This window comes from Protopterus annectens, chromosome 5.part1 (genome assembly GCF_019279795.1).
Source record: "Protopterus annectens isolate FY-2018-M chromosome 5.part1, PAN1.0, whole genome shotgun sequence".
NCBI lineage: Eukaryota > Metazoa > Chordata > Ceratodontiformes > Protopteridae > Protopterus > Protopterus annectens.
This window is the reverse complement of record NC_056736.1, coordinates 732943630-732958009: the sequence shown is the minus strand read 5'-3', so window position 1 is coordinate 732958009 and position 14380 is coordinate 732943630. Positions and strand designations below refer to the sequence as shown.

At 42.0% G+C, this 14380-nt stretch overlaps 1 protein-coding gene across 1 annotated transcript in view; it reads right to left on the bottom strand.

The window, feature by feature from the left end:
• Positions 1-921: 921 nt before the first annotated feature.
• The window catches only part of LOC122803631 (coiled-coil domain-containing protein 169-like), a 404533-nt gene continuing 391074 nt past the window's right edge, over positions 922-14380 (bottom strand). Inside the window, exon 8 of the mRNA XM_044073370.1 lies at positions 922-1313. Coding sequence (XP_043929305.1) covers positions 1208-1313 — 106 coding nt within the window. The 3' untranslated portion in view covers positions 922-1207. The remainder of the gene's footprint in view (positions 1314-14380) is intronic.

Here is a 14380-nt window from a genome sequence, read left to right as displayed (position 1 = left end):
TGTATATCTGCTTTATAGATGTGGCTTACATCAGAGAAAATCACTTACATTGAGAGCAACTCTTTTTGAGTCTGGTTTTGCCCTATGCCTGCTATCTCTTGGTTGCTTGCCTCACCATTGCACTTTTGTCTGATTTCCACATTGCTATTTATATCCATAAAAGAAGTTTCACCTCATAGATACACTTATGTAGCTCCAGCTACTGAACAAAATGCAGGGAAGACAGACAGACAATCCTCAGCTTTCAAACAGCACCAGTCTAAAGCCTCTTCCCTTGATAAGTCCTCTCATCTCTTTCAGTAAGCTTGACCCCCATAATCAAGTTTAATCGAATTTTAATAACATGGTATTATCCAAACCTTCTTCTCTTACAGTCGTAATTCTAAACAGCCTGTAAATCCATTATGTCATCTGAAACACTGCCTCATACTACTCCATTTTGCAAAGTAACTGACTCATCTGTTGCATTCACCTTCAAGATCATCATCTTTGCTGTGATCTCATTAGCAACGGCAGCCCCATAATACCCTCTTCCAAAAATGGTATAGGAATTTCCCAGTGCCCTCTACAATTCTCACCAGACAGCATGAATGCCACCTTGGGTCTCCCCTGAAAAGAGGTCACTGGCCTAGTGGAACGAACTTGGTCAAAACATCTACATACAATGAGAGTGGTTAGTTCTAAGGAAACCACAGATGAACTGTGCACTTGGGTGCACACAGTTTATGAAACCGTCTGCTTCACTGTGAGAATCATTTTCATAGCTAATGATATAACATGTCACCAGTATACTGATCAAACTTGGAAATCTTAACTTCTGTCTAACAACCATTGTGCCTCAACAGTACTGTAAGATGATGGCAAGAATATAGTCTAGCACAAAATTATGTATCAAATGTGCACATAAATAATACAAACATCTTTAAATTATTTCATAATTTTAATAAAGAACTCAGATTTCAAAATATATAGCAAATGGCAGAGTAGCAAATCGTTTGAAGGTGCAATTTTGTAGAGGTAGCAAATTTAGGTCAGTAAGGGATGAACTCAGAACCAGCTGTTGCTGGACTGGACATCAGCTGTACTTCATACTAAAATGTGTACTTGTCATTGTATAGAAGCAAAGTTAACTATTTAATATCAAGAGTACTGCAAGAATGTCATCTAAAAGCACACAATGAAGTTGCTTTCCTTCCAAACATTTGCATCAGTAATTCAATTTTGGAAGATGTTTCACTGCAGCTGTTTTTTTAATGGGCCCTTTCTTCGGATCTAGAATTCTCTGATTTGCTGGTACATTAGAAATTCCACCTCTGTAATAAAAGAGAAAGAAAAATACAGTGATGTATTTTTTCTGCTGCAGTTAGGTGCTGCTTTCAAAGTAGCAGAAGTGTATATATTTTGGAATATTATGCTTTTTTTCATCTAATTCGCAGCTAAGTAATTCATACAGCATGCAACCATGAAACAAAATTGAGCCTGGATTGCATTTCATAAGGAAAAGGCAATATTTCATTAAAAGTTTCAGTTACTTATTTGTCTAAATTAAAATGTACTGGCCAGTTAAATTTTTATTTTCTTACCTGCCTCAATAAAAAGTATTGATGTGAAGTACATTCAAAGCATTTAGGACATTCCTGCAGTCACAATGAATGAACCTAAGACTATTAGTCTTCAAGGAGAGGCATGTGTTGCCAAAGCACTTTTACTGAAAAAATATGCGCACACACACACACACACACACACACACACACACACACACACGCGTGCGCACACACACACGTACACTGTGAGTTAAATCATTCATGTTCAAAACTTCAGTGCAATTTAAGGCCCTTTATAAAATGTGCATTACTTTTAAAATATTTAAATTATTTTCAGAGTGTATACTTTGTCTTTTGGCAGGCATAGTGGCTGTTAAGAGGTTCCTACATGACTACAGAGCAGTCACAAAGCAGTGTTTCAGTGCATGGTCACAGTATGATCTCAGTCTACATCATGGCTGCTATAGACCTCGGTATTAGCACTTTCATCACTGAGAACTAATATTATAAGTTCCCCGGGCCCATCAGTTTGAACAGATGGCACCACACACACACACACACACACACACACACACACACACACACACACATTCACTCACACACACACACATTCACTCACACACACACACATTCACTCACACACACACACACACACACACACACACACACACACACACACACACGCATTCAGACACACACACACACACACACACACACACACACACACAAACAAACACACACAAATTTGCTAAAAACGTTTTACTAATTACACAGAAAGATGTGTAACTGACAACTGTATTATTAAAAAAGGAGTTTAATGTCATTCTGTGGAACATTATATGAATTTGTATTTTTATGCACCTTACATTTTTGTTCCCATAAGGATGATGATCTAGCCCTCCTGCTTTTCGCTTGATGCATTTCTTAGCATCACATGTCAGCCTGTTTCTAGGGTCTTCTTTTTTCAGAGGTTAACAACTTAGTGGTGACTGTACCTTTCAGGTATTGCAGAGGTTTAGTCCCAACTACTCCACTACACATCTTGAGTCTAACTGTCCCCCTGCATGTCCTGGGACTGACTGTTCCCCTACATGTCCTCATCTGACTGTTCCCCTACAGGTCCTGGGTCTGACTGTCCCCTTTATGTTCTGGGTCTAACTGCTCCCCTACATGTCCTGGGTCTGGCAGTTCCCCAACCCCTCCTGGGTCTGACTGTTCCCTTACACGTCACGGCTTTGGCTTCTCCTCTATAGGTCCTGGGTCTGACTGTTCCCCTACACATCCTGGTCTGACTGTACCCCTACATGTCCTAATCTGACTGCTCCCATACACATCCTGGGACTGACTGCTCCCCTACATATCCTGGTACTGACTGATCCCCTACACATCCTGGTCTGACTGTAGTGAAATCCTCATGTGGACTGGGTAAGCAAGATTGCCCCTTTTTTTTTTAAGTGACGATCAAGCATTTTATCCAGTTTAGTAATTCAATGATGCCACTCAAAGATGTTGAAGAATCATCTGACGTCTGAAAAGCTTAAAGCTTTCATGCTTTTTTTAATGCTCCAATACATCAGATTCAGGTGCAAGATTCTCTGTACTTTACTCCCATTCTCATAAATCAGTCAAATGACCAAAGTCTATTTGTGACCAGAACACTTCTGTTAAGGTCTTGTGCTCTTATCACCAAATTAAAGGTATGTGAAGGTACAGACCAATCAGATAGGTTAAAATTAAACTGTATTACATTTTTGACTGACGGTGGCAGGAGAAAAGTCTATCTCATCTGATTATTAAAAAGTGAAGTTAACATTCTATCTCCCCGACACCCCCTAACCCTTTTACTGCCTGAACAAGGCCTTTTGAACATCTCTGGGGATTTCTTATCTACTAACCATTCTATTGCTCTTGTTTTGTAAGTTTCAGTGAAAAAAATATTTTCTGAGATTCAGAGCATAGTTAGTTAATACAATCTACAGCCTATGCCCCCCCTAATTTCCATTTTGCCCTTCCTTTTCAGGGTGACCCATTCACACCGCCCTGACATTGTCCTGTGACCGAATATCATGCCCCCCTTTTCTCTTCTGGACTCATGTGAGAAGGATTCTAGCTCCTTTAGCCTCTAGTCACAATCCTTCTCTCCATCTCACTCACCTTTTTGGTAGCTTTCCTGTGGATTCCTTCTAAAAGCCTCCTATCCATCTTCTTATATACACTCTGGAATAACATGCGACACTCAAAGTGTGGCCTGACCATGACCCTATAGAATGGAAGTTTAACCTCTTTGCTTCTAAATCCTGTATTAAGCTGCACACCAGCACTCTATTTGCTGTTGCCACCACCTTCCTACTTTGCTCCTGGTGGTTTAATTTATTTATGATTAACACCTCCAAACCCCTTTCTTGCTCTGCTACCATTAATTGGATTCCCTCCTAGCTGATATTTTGTAACCGTTTGTTGTGCCCTGAGTGCAGGACTTCGCACTTGATTGTATTGAGCCTCATCTGCTACCTGTCTTCCCACTTGTTCAACCTTTCCAAATCTTTATTTAAACTCTTCACACCACCCTCCTCTACTGTACCTATCTTTGTGTTATTAGTAAAGACATTGCCTCTGTTCGCTATTCTCTCCAAAATGCCTAATACGAATGCACTATAGAGTACTGGACCTACCACTGAGTCCTGTAGTACTCCATTACTCACTTTCTTAATTCCTTTTACTGTACTCCCTCCCTGGGATTCATTAACAATCGTGTAGGCCTTTTGAGAAGCCTAAACGATTAGAGCATATTCGTACAATGGGCAGAAGCACTCACCGAATATGCATGCTGTACGTTTTTGCAAGCGCTGTTTCGTGTCCATTAACAGTTTTGGTGGTCATGGAACAGTACAGGGAAGTATAAGCACATTATATAAGCAAAAAGGCTTTATGTAGGCAAATCTATTATGTGATCATGAGCAAGCTGATTAAAAGAAGTAAGATGCAGGAGACACTAAATGGGGAGAATGTACAGAGAATACAATGTTAATAGTGTGGACATAAGTAAGAGGGGAGGGCAAACAGAGAAAATGGACTGAGTTAATGTAGTCAAATGTGATTATGGACACAATTCAATATTATAAGAAAGGGGTGCAGATGTGATATTAATGAAGATAACATGCTGAGCAGTGATAACAGCAAGGACAGTGGATACATCAGGGGATATTCGCACAGACTGCAGTTATTGAATATGACATGTATATCCTGGGAATATATGTGAGATAAGTAACAGCAGTGCTGTATTCATAGGTTCATAGGTAGGTACTAGGTTATCAGCACAAGGGCCTAAGTAAGTCTAGCCAACAAGTTTCCCTGGCTTATGCCACCCAAGAAAGTTAATTTCCTGTGCCCCTGTTGAGCAGAGCCACAGAAATTATCCATGGGGTGTATTTCCTATTTCCCATCCACTCATCAAGATTTTTCTTGAAGAGTGCTAATGAGGAACTTGCTTGACATAGATGGGTAGCTTGTTCCAGAGTACAGGACATCTCTGGGCAGGAATATATGCCCTCCAGCATGTCCTGTTAATTGTGGTGACAAGGTTTAGGTCCCTAAAGTGTGTAGCTTGGAAGGATTGGGATTTCTTTAGGTGTAGCATGTCCAACAGCTCTGGGTTTAACATAGCTATATATGTTAAGCAGAGATCTCCTTGGAGTAGGCAATATAATACAGAGTAAAGCTGAAGTTTTTTGAGACTGTCAGTGTAGAGCATCTGTTTGAGGCCAGTAATCCTCTTTGTGAGGTACTTCTGTGGCCTTTCCAGCTGCTGCAGATGTCTTGTGAGGTACATTCCAAAAGGGGCATTGTACTCTATAATGGGTCTAATGAGTGTCAAGTAGAGGGGAACAATGACCTCTTTTTTCCTGGATGAAAACCCTTTTGTGATGGGTGTGCCACATAGAAGGATTTCCTGACTACTGTGGCGATGTGATTATCAAAGGGGACACTACTGTCCACCTGGGTCCCAAGGTCTCTTATCACACATTCAGCATTAATAGACTGCCGTTTATGTGGTAGTTCATGGGTACAGAGTTTTTACCAAAGGGGATGACAATGCACTTTTTGACATTGAGCTTGAGGCCATGCCTCTGACACCAGGCATCTGTCTCAGGGAGACCCTTCTGTTGGATGCCCACATCATTTGGGGGCTCGACTATGGCTCCTAGTTTGCAGTCATCTGTGAACTTCATTGGCCAGAGGCCTTCTGTGTTAGCCTGTACTTCAGAGATGTAGATACCAAATAGGACAGGTCCCAGGACTGAACCGTGTGGTACTCCACTTGCCACTGGTTTGAAGTCAGATTTGGAGTCTGCAACCTTTACAGTGTGGGTTCTGTCAGTGAGCCAGTTGGCAACCCATCTTGTGATGTAGGGATTTATACCTAGTTTAGTGAGTTTAGCTATAATTGCAGAATGGGGGATGGTGTTGAAAGCCTTGGCAAGGTCAAGATAGGCTGTGTGAACCACCTTACCCTTGTCTATGGCTTTGGTGACTGCCTCAAAGAAGTCAATCAGGTTCAGAAGGCATGATCTGCCTTTCACAAACCCAAACTGGATGAGGTCCAGAGTTTGGAGGTTACCAATGTCTTTATGTATGAGTTCCATGATGATACGTTCCATGGCCTTGCAGACCAGGCTCATCAGGCTAATAGGGTGATAGTTCCCAGAATCAGTGGTGGCTCCCTCTTTGTGGACTGGGATAACTGTTGCTGTGCACCATTCAGTGGGCACAAAGCCTGATGTGAGACTATGATTGAACATGGTGCTTAGGTGGGGAGTCAGTTCATTCTGACGTTCGTGTAAAACGTAGCCTGGGATGTTGTCCGGTCCCATGGATGCTGCATTTTTGGTTTTAGAGAGTGCAGATTTTACCTCCATAGATGTGATTACAGGGACTCTGCATCTTCCTGTATAGATATGGGCCCTTTAGGGGGTGAGAGGGGGGTAAAGTTAGCACTGAACCTATCTGCCAGTATGTTGCCAATATCGGTTGGTTCTGTGATTTTTATGCCATTGTGCTGTAACTCAGAGCAGATCTGGGTGTTGCCATTGAGATTCTTGACATAGCTATAGAATGCTTTGTGGTTGCCCTTAGAATCAGTGGTGATTTTGTTTTCGTAGCTAGCTTTGGAGGATCTTATAAGGGATCTCAGCTTCTTACTGAGGCTGACCAGGGAGCTCCTCCACTCGTGGGATTTTACTCTCTTTTGCAACAGTTTCTTCCTTCTGTTGTAGAGTTTGTTTATGGCAGAGGACCACCAGATTGGCTTCCTTTTTTTTGAGGATAGCATCTTGGTTCTGTTTGGGATAGCACGATCCATGCACTCATGTAAGTGCTTATAGAGTGCATTTGTGTAGGAATCAGCAGTCATAAAGGTATTGTACATCTGCATGGGTGTCATGAAGTTCGCCACTTCTGTCTTAAGAAGCATGAAGTTGGCTTTGGAGAAATCTTTTACCGTGGTTTCCTTAATGGTGGGTGGGGCGGGATGCGGATATCTAGGGTGATTAGCTTATGGTCAGATCTGACCAACAAGGAGCTGACTTCAGGTGTGGAATGCCGGTCACTCATGTTGGTAATGACTAGGTCTAGGATATTGTTGCTCCTGGTGGGGGTGTGGATAAGATGATCCAGGGCATTGGAATTTATGAATTCCAGAAAGCATTGAGCGAATGAGTTGGTACCTGAGTACTTTTCCCAGTTAATGGTAGGGTAGTTGAAATCCCCCATTATTAGGGTATTTGGTTGAACCCTAATATTTTCCAGTATATCAAGAAAAGAGGAGTGGAAATCCTGGGGCATGGTGGGGGATCTGTAGCAAGCTACAATTTGGATTGCAGTTTTGCCCAGAGTTAGTTGCACTTGGATAACCTTGGATGCATTATGCTGCACAACTAGCCTGGAGGTATGGATATCCTTAATGAATATGGACACACCTCCGCCTTTGGTGTTCTGGTCCAGGTTAGACGGCTGAAAAAATGTGGTAAGAGTTATAGCCTGGTAATGCAGGGGTGCTGTCTACAGCCTTGAACCAGGTCTCAGTCACTGCACAGATATCGATGTTCTCCATTTTAAGGAGTGCCTTGAGTGAGTGCATTTTGAGATTTAGACTTCTAGCACTGAGTAGCATTACCCTCAATTTTTGCTTGCATGTTCCTGTTACGGTGATGAATTTATCATTTGAACCCTGCCTAAAAAAGGCACTATAGGGCCGGCAAGACCTTTAGCCAGTATCCAGAATTCCAGGGGTGACAGGTGCAGGCCATCTCTCGCAAAGCATAGTGGTCTGTCAACTATGTCATCCCAGGCAGACAGATACTGGATCCCCTTAGAATGACACCAGAAGCTTAGCCAATAGTTGAAGTCAATCATATTGTCCTTGTACTGCGGTATCATTCTGGGCAATGGCAGGATGCTACTCAGGGCTAGGGTCATACCTGCCTGGGCTACAAGATTAGAGAGCTCTTCCATGTCTCTTTTCATGCAGTCCAGGTAGGTACATCTCAGGTCGTTCACACCAACATGGACAATGACAAAGTCATATTTGTACTTGTTGTGGAGTGACCTGAGTGCGTGGGTTATGTGGCAGATCCTGGCACCTGACAGGCAGCTGACAGTAACCTTCTCTTTGTTTAGCCTGATGACTGGGACATCAGCGTGCCTGAAAAGAGAGTCACCTATGACTAGTGTGTTAGGTGCATTGTTTTGCCTTATGGGCTGTGGTATATTGGCACACTGAGTCTGTGGTCTATGTGTCATTTTGGGTTGTGTTGGGGGGGTGGAGGTTGCTTGCGTTTCTGCTTTGCAGGTCTCTGTTGCTTGAGCAGATTATTATTGAGAGCCTCAGTGAATGTTTTTGTGTATATATGTGTGGATTTTGGTGGTGTAGGTTTAGTGGGACTAAAGTTCAGTCTTGGTTGGAGAGAGCTTTACATCCAGTTTGGCTAGATAAGTGCATCTCTCACTGGTTGTGCTGTTGGGTTTTAGGAGGAGAGGGTTGTCTGTGTACATGAGGCAATTGCTACATTGCCCCAAGATACCCAGATTCATCAGAGAGACAGGAGAGAACACTGGGAATTGACCCTTGGACATGCCTGAATAAAAAACTACTTTCCTCTAGACAAATGAGGAAAGTGAGTATAAGAGCTGTTTTTCTCTAAGCAAGTGAGGAAAGTAAGTACAAAAACTGTTTTCCCTAGGTAAAGAGGAAGGTTGAGTTTTGTAGCTTATTTAGTGCTAACAGCAAGTTCTGAACAAGTGCTGAGTTCGAATAAGCAAATTCAAGTGCTAAAACAGAATTTGTACCTGGATCTTCTGGTAGATAGGCTACCTAGTGCTTACCACTCCCACTTCATTATGTATAAACAAGAGGAAATTATCCATTCAGGTGCTCAGTCATGCACATTAGAAAGGGACATGTTTTACCATTTGTTGTCATCTGAAAACTATAGACAGGGGGTATATTACATTGGCATATGTATTAGACAAACGTGTTTTATATTCATGTACATCATAAACAATAATATAATAATACTCAAAATACACAAGTGACAAATGACAACACAGATCTGATGACACTGCAGTAGTTCAAGGTCTCCGTTCATAAATGGAGCGCATGTAATACATGATTATACTAGGCATGCTCAGAAAAATTTACAGCGAACACTTCCATAACAGCATGCAAACAACAAATACACACAAGAGGCTGATCAAACAGGACAATGCACTTGAGCTGCTCCATGTTCAAATCACCATAGGCAAAATGTAATACCACTTTCTTGTAAGCTATAGGTCCCCCTCTATGACCCAGGAAACCCACACCATGTATTTAAACTTATTAGAAACACTTACCATCCAACTCAATACCATATTCATGGGTGACTTTAATTAGCCCACTATTAACTGGGAATCCTATACAACATCAAACGTACATGCACAGAGATTCCCGGATTTTGTAATCACAAACTCCCTGGATCAGATAGTCAATACACCAACCAGGGGTGCAACCATACTGGATCTGGTCCTCACTAGTATGGGACAGTGCTGCACACCCCCTACTGTAATGCCTTCCCTGGTAAGTTAGACCACAAAATGGTCTCCTTTGAAGTAAAAATAAAACCTGGACCCCAAGCTAAACTGTGAATATTCAGGAACTATTCTAAAGCTAACCTCCTGCTATTAAGTGAGAACCTGGCAAAATTTCAAGCCCCTATAAACCCTGAGAACACTAATGCCTATGCAGAACCGTTCACAGAAACCCTGTGCAAGCATGTTAATGGCTGCATAGAGACAGCTGTACCCACCAGGCAGAAGTACAGAACTAACTCAAAAAACAAGCCACCCTGGTGGAATCACAAAATCAGTCAGATGTATAACAGGAGGAAGAAAATCATGGCAAAAATTAGGAGGTACAGCACCCGGCAGGATAAAAGCACTCTCATCAAACTAAACAAACAACTCAGAAGAAAAGTCTACCAAAGCCAAATTTGAGGTACGTTTGGCCTCCCAGGCCATGGATAACCACAAACCATTCTTTAGCTTGTCTGCAACCTCAAAGGAAACACACGATTGTGTGCAGAGAGCATTGTAAATGGAGCCACCTATACTGAGCCAGACGATATAGCAAACCTCCTGGCTGTTAAATTCAGCTCCAACTTTACTAATTTCTTCCCTTCAACCTTCCTTCAGGAAATATCATCAAATATAACTCCCAATACTATCACTAGAGAACAGGTCCTTAATGCTCTCTCTAAGACCAAGAACACTGCATCAATGGGCCCAGACAATATCCCAGGATGCCTTCTAAATAGCATGAAACATGACCTATCAGGGCCTGTGGAATTACTACTTAACTGTAGCCTCCAAAGAGGCTTTGTGCCTCATGAATAGAGAAAGGTAGCAGTCATCCCTCTGCACAAAGGTGGGCCATCTACAGACCCTGGAAACTACAGACCCATAAGTCTCATTAGTATTACATGTAAAGCCATAGAAAGAATTATCATGGAGATAATCAATAGAGATATAGTAAACCTCCAGACACTGGACCCAACCCAGTCAAAGGCAGACCATGCCTACTCAACCTGGTGGACTTCTTTGAGAAGGTCACCAATGCAATGGATGGGGGCAAAATTGTTCACACTGCCTACCATGACCTGGCCAAGGCATTTGACACAATACCCCACTCAGGCATTGTTGACAAACTCAAGAAGTTAGGTGCAAACCTGTATGTTGCCCAATGGACAGCCAACTGGCTCACAGACAGGACCCAGGAAGTTAGAATTGGAGAGTCCACCTCTACAAAGAGGCCAGTCACAACTGGAGTCCCTCAGGGATCAGTTCTTGGACAGCTCCTTTTTTGGCATTTATTTCTCAGAAGTCAAGGCTAATGTCAGTGGTCTCTGGCTGACTAAATTTGAAGATGATTTCAAATTAGGAGCTGTCACTGAATCTCTCACTGACACAAATGTTCTCCAGGAGGGGCTGACATAAACAACTGGTGTTAGAGTCATGGACTAAAATTAAATACCAAGAAATACATAATAGTATCCTTTGGGAAGTCATCCATCTCTGGTAACTATCATAGTGACAATACACCTCTTAGAGTTGACCCAGTAGACAGGGACTTAGGGACACACATAGATAGTAATCTAGCCTTTGACCATCATGTGTCTACAGTGGTGAGGAAATCATTCCATGTTGCGCAACTTATAAACAAAGGTATGGCCACATTGTTCCACAGTATTCTGCATTCATCAGACCTACCAGTGAGTACAATGCTCCCTTCAGTATGTACCTAACCAGGCATATCAAACAACTGGAATGTCCACAGAGGTTCCTCACTAAAAGAATACAGGGCATAAGTAATATATCCTATGCAGACCGCCTCAAGGCCCTATCCCTGTATTCTGTCTCCTACAGGTTTTTGAGGGGAGATCTATGCCTGGCAAACAGGGCGTTGTCAGACCCCACTCTGATGGACCTCCTGCATATTCACAAAACAAACAGTACCAAAATTACCCATTCTAAAGATCCACAAAACAAACAGTACCAGAATTACCCATTCTAAAGACTTAAACCTTGCCTGTGATATAAATAGGACCTGCTGGAGAGATAGGTATATATCGCAGAGACTACCCCGTCTATGGAACAGGCTCCCCATCCATGTGAAGCAGAGTTCCGCCCTAATCCAATTCAAGTGCAACTTGGACAATGTGTGTGGAAACCGGAAATTCATCCCTGATTTGGCACCTATGTCTCTGATGCAAACAAGTAACTTGTAAATGGTTCATCTCCCAGGCCCACTCTTACACTTATCAAGGGTATCAGAACTTGTCAGAGATTTGGGATGCATGGCTAGGCTTAAAAAGGCCCTTGTGGTCGTTAGCCTAGTAAACACTTATGAACCTATGAACCTATAAGAAAGTGTCCTAACACAGGCCCAATCACAGTGTATGCTGACCTTGCATCACACCATACAGTAAGAAATGTTATGTAAGTCATGATGTCCTATAAACCTCTACAGTGTGAAGAAAGCAATTAGTGTAATGCATAAATGTTTGGAGAAAGACATGCAATACAGTACATTCTTATTTGGAAATTAAGTGATGTCTATGAACAGTCAATGACATATGCAACATTTGCATCTTTCCAGGCTCAAACACATGTCAGGACAGATATCAGAAAAACGCATATCTACCTGTGACACCACAGAAAAAGGCATATTATGTGTGTCACAATGAACACACTTGATGGGCTTACAGCACTTCCCTATTGCAATGGATATAGAACCCCTACTGTGGAGGGTGATACCTTTAAACTTTGTCCCATAACTGTGCCATAAATACTTTATTTGCCTAAGCCACTCCTGTCTGACACAGTTATCTGGCAGACAGATGTTACCAGATTCAAACCCCTGCCTGTCATACTACACACTGTATAGAGCTCTGTATAAACTGTGTCTGTCACACAACATAGTAATGGATCTTGTCACAAATAAATGAAATTAAGGTGTGAAGAAATAAAGGACATTTGAGGATAATTTGTCCAGAACATGTTGTTTTACAATTGTGACAGTGTATATTTCTATGGATGACATCACAATTCTTTAATACACTGATATTCTCCTAAAAAACAAAAAGTACAAAGGTGGTTGAAGTGTACTCTAACACTACCCTGCTAAACATACTATATGCATTAGAAGCCTTCTCTACACAGCATGACAGTCAAACACACACGCAGAGTAATCAGTCACTGCTGGATTCAAACCTCCTCCCTCTGAACTTATGCTGTCTAGAGAGCACAGTATCAACAACCAGCACCATAGAATAACTCATAGTAAACTGTGATTTAATTCATTTTTGATGTAACCATTATGTTTCCGAAACTGGGTATTATGAGAGGGTAATACACATTTATAGGGCAGCCCCCCTGCCAGTGAGAATGTATCTCATAAGTGGAAGTTTACATAAGGGGTGTTATCATGAACAACATTGTACATGACAATACACACAGACACAAGGTAGCCAGTGTTGGATTTGAACCTGCTACCTATCTAATTTATAAAACACAGAATTATCCGCAAATGCCACAGGAGAAGGCTGACTTTAAGGGTAGAGAGAGAGTGCACTTTTGACATTATGACCTCATCGGTGTGATTGATGCAGATAAGATGTTGGTAAAGGTGGGATAAGGGGATGGGGCATGCTCTCCCATGTTAAAATCCTCCGGTGATTGGAAGTTGATACAGCATATCTCTTCAGGATGCTACATGTGCCTGATACTGAAGGCACTCGCACAAGTTCACCACTGTGAGAGCTGAGCCTCCTACCTATACACTAGAGAACACAACATTAGCCGTAAGCACCACATAAAAAGGTTCATGCTTAAGGGAAGAAAGTGCACTTTTGACACGATGACCTCATCAGTGTGATGCAGAGAAGATGTTTGTGGTAAAAATGGGATAAGGGGATGGGGCATCCTCTCTTATGTTAAAATCCTCCTGTATATGTATATGTATTTCCAAAACTGAAATTGCAAACTCAACACCTATTACAATCAAATTGCAAAAATTGCTACCAGTGCCCCCTGCTGAGCCCACCACTGCCATTCCCTAAAATAACTTGTCTGGCTTGAATTCCCTAATCTCCTAAACTATCATCAACTTTCCTTTGCCCACAATCTCCTACTACTCCCAGACAAAACTCCAGCTCAGGCCAATGTACTAGAACTACAAACTAAAACTAGACAACTTCACTCTAGCAACAAAAAATCAAGATCACCAAGACCAACAACATATCAGGGGACTCCCTCTTCCCTAACTACAAAGGCAGCATTTGGAACACTCTACCTACAGTTATTACCTCAGCAGGCTCAAAGGTTACATGCAGGCTCAAAGGTTACATTTAAAAGACTCCTAAAAGAACACTTAAAGTACACATGGATATGCACATGTTCCCCACCTGGCTGACCCCCCATCTCCTTATTCTTGCACTCTGACTTCAGATTCATCACCAAAAGAATGCAACTTCTCTAGCTTCCTTCCAGTTCCCCCTCTAATTCTAACCCCTTAGTCAGTGTCCATATGTCACTGCTAGGACACGCTTTTATCTATCCACTAAACTTTACTTTTCGCTTTATACCTCGACTCTTACTTTACACTTAAGCTACTTACGCCTCCTGCTTTTCTTACTTATGTGTTATCCAGTTTCTCTTCTCTGTCTCTTCTCCTGCTACTACACTCCCTACTATGTCTAATCTTTGCTCTCTTTCTTGCTATACTCCCTATTGTGACTAACTTG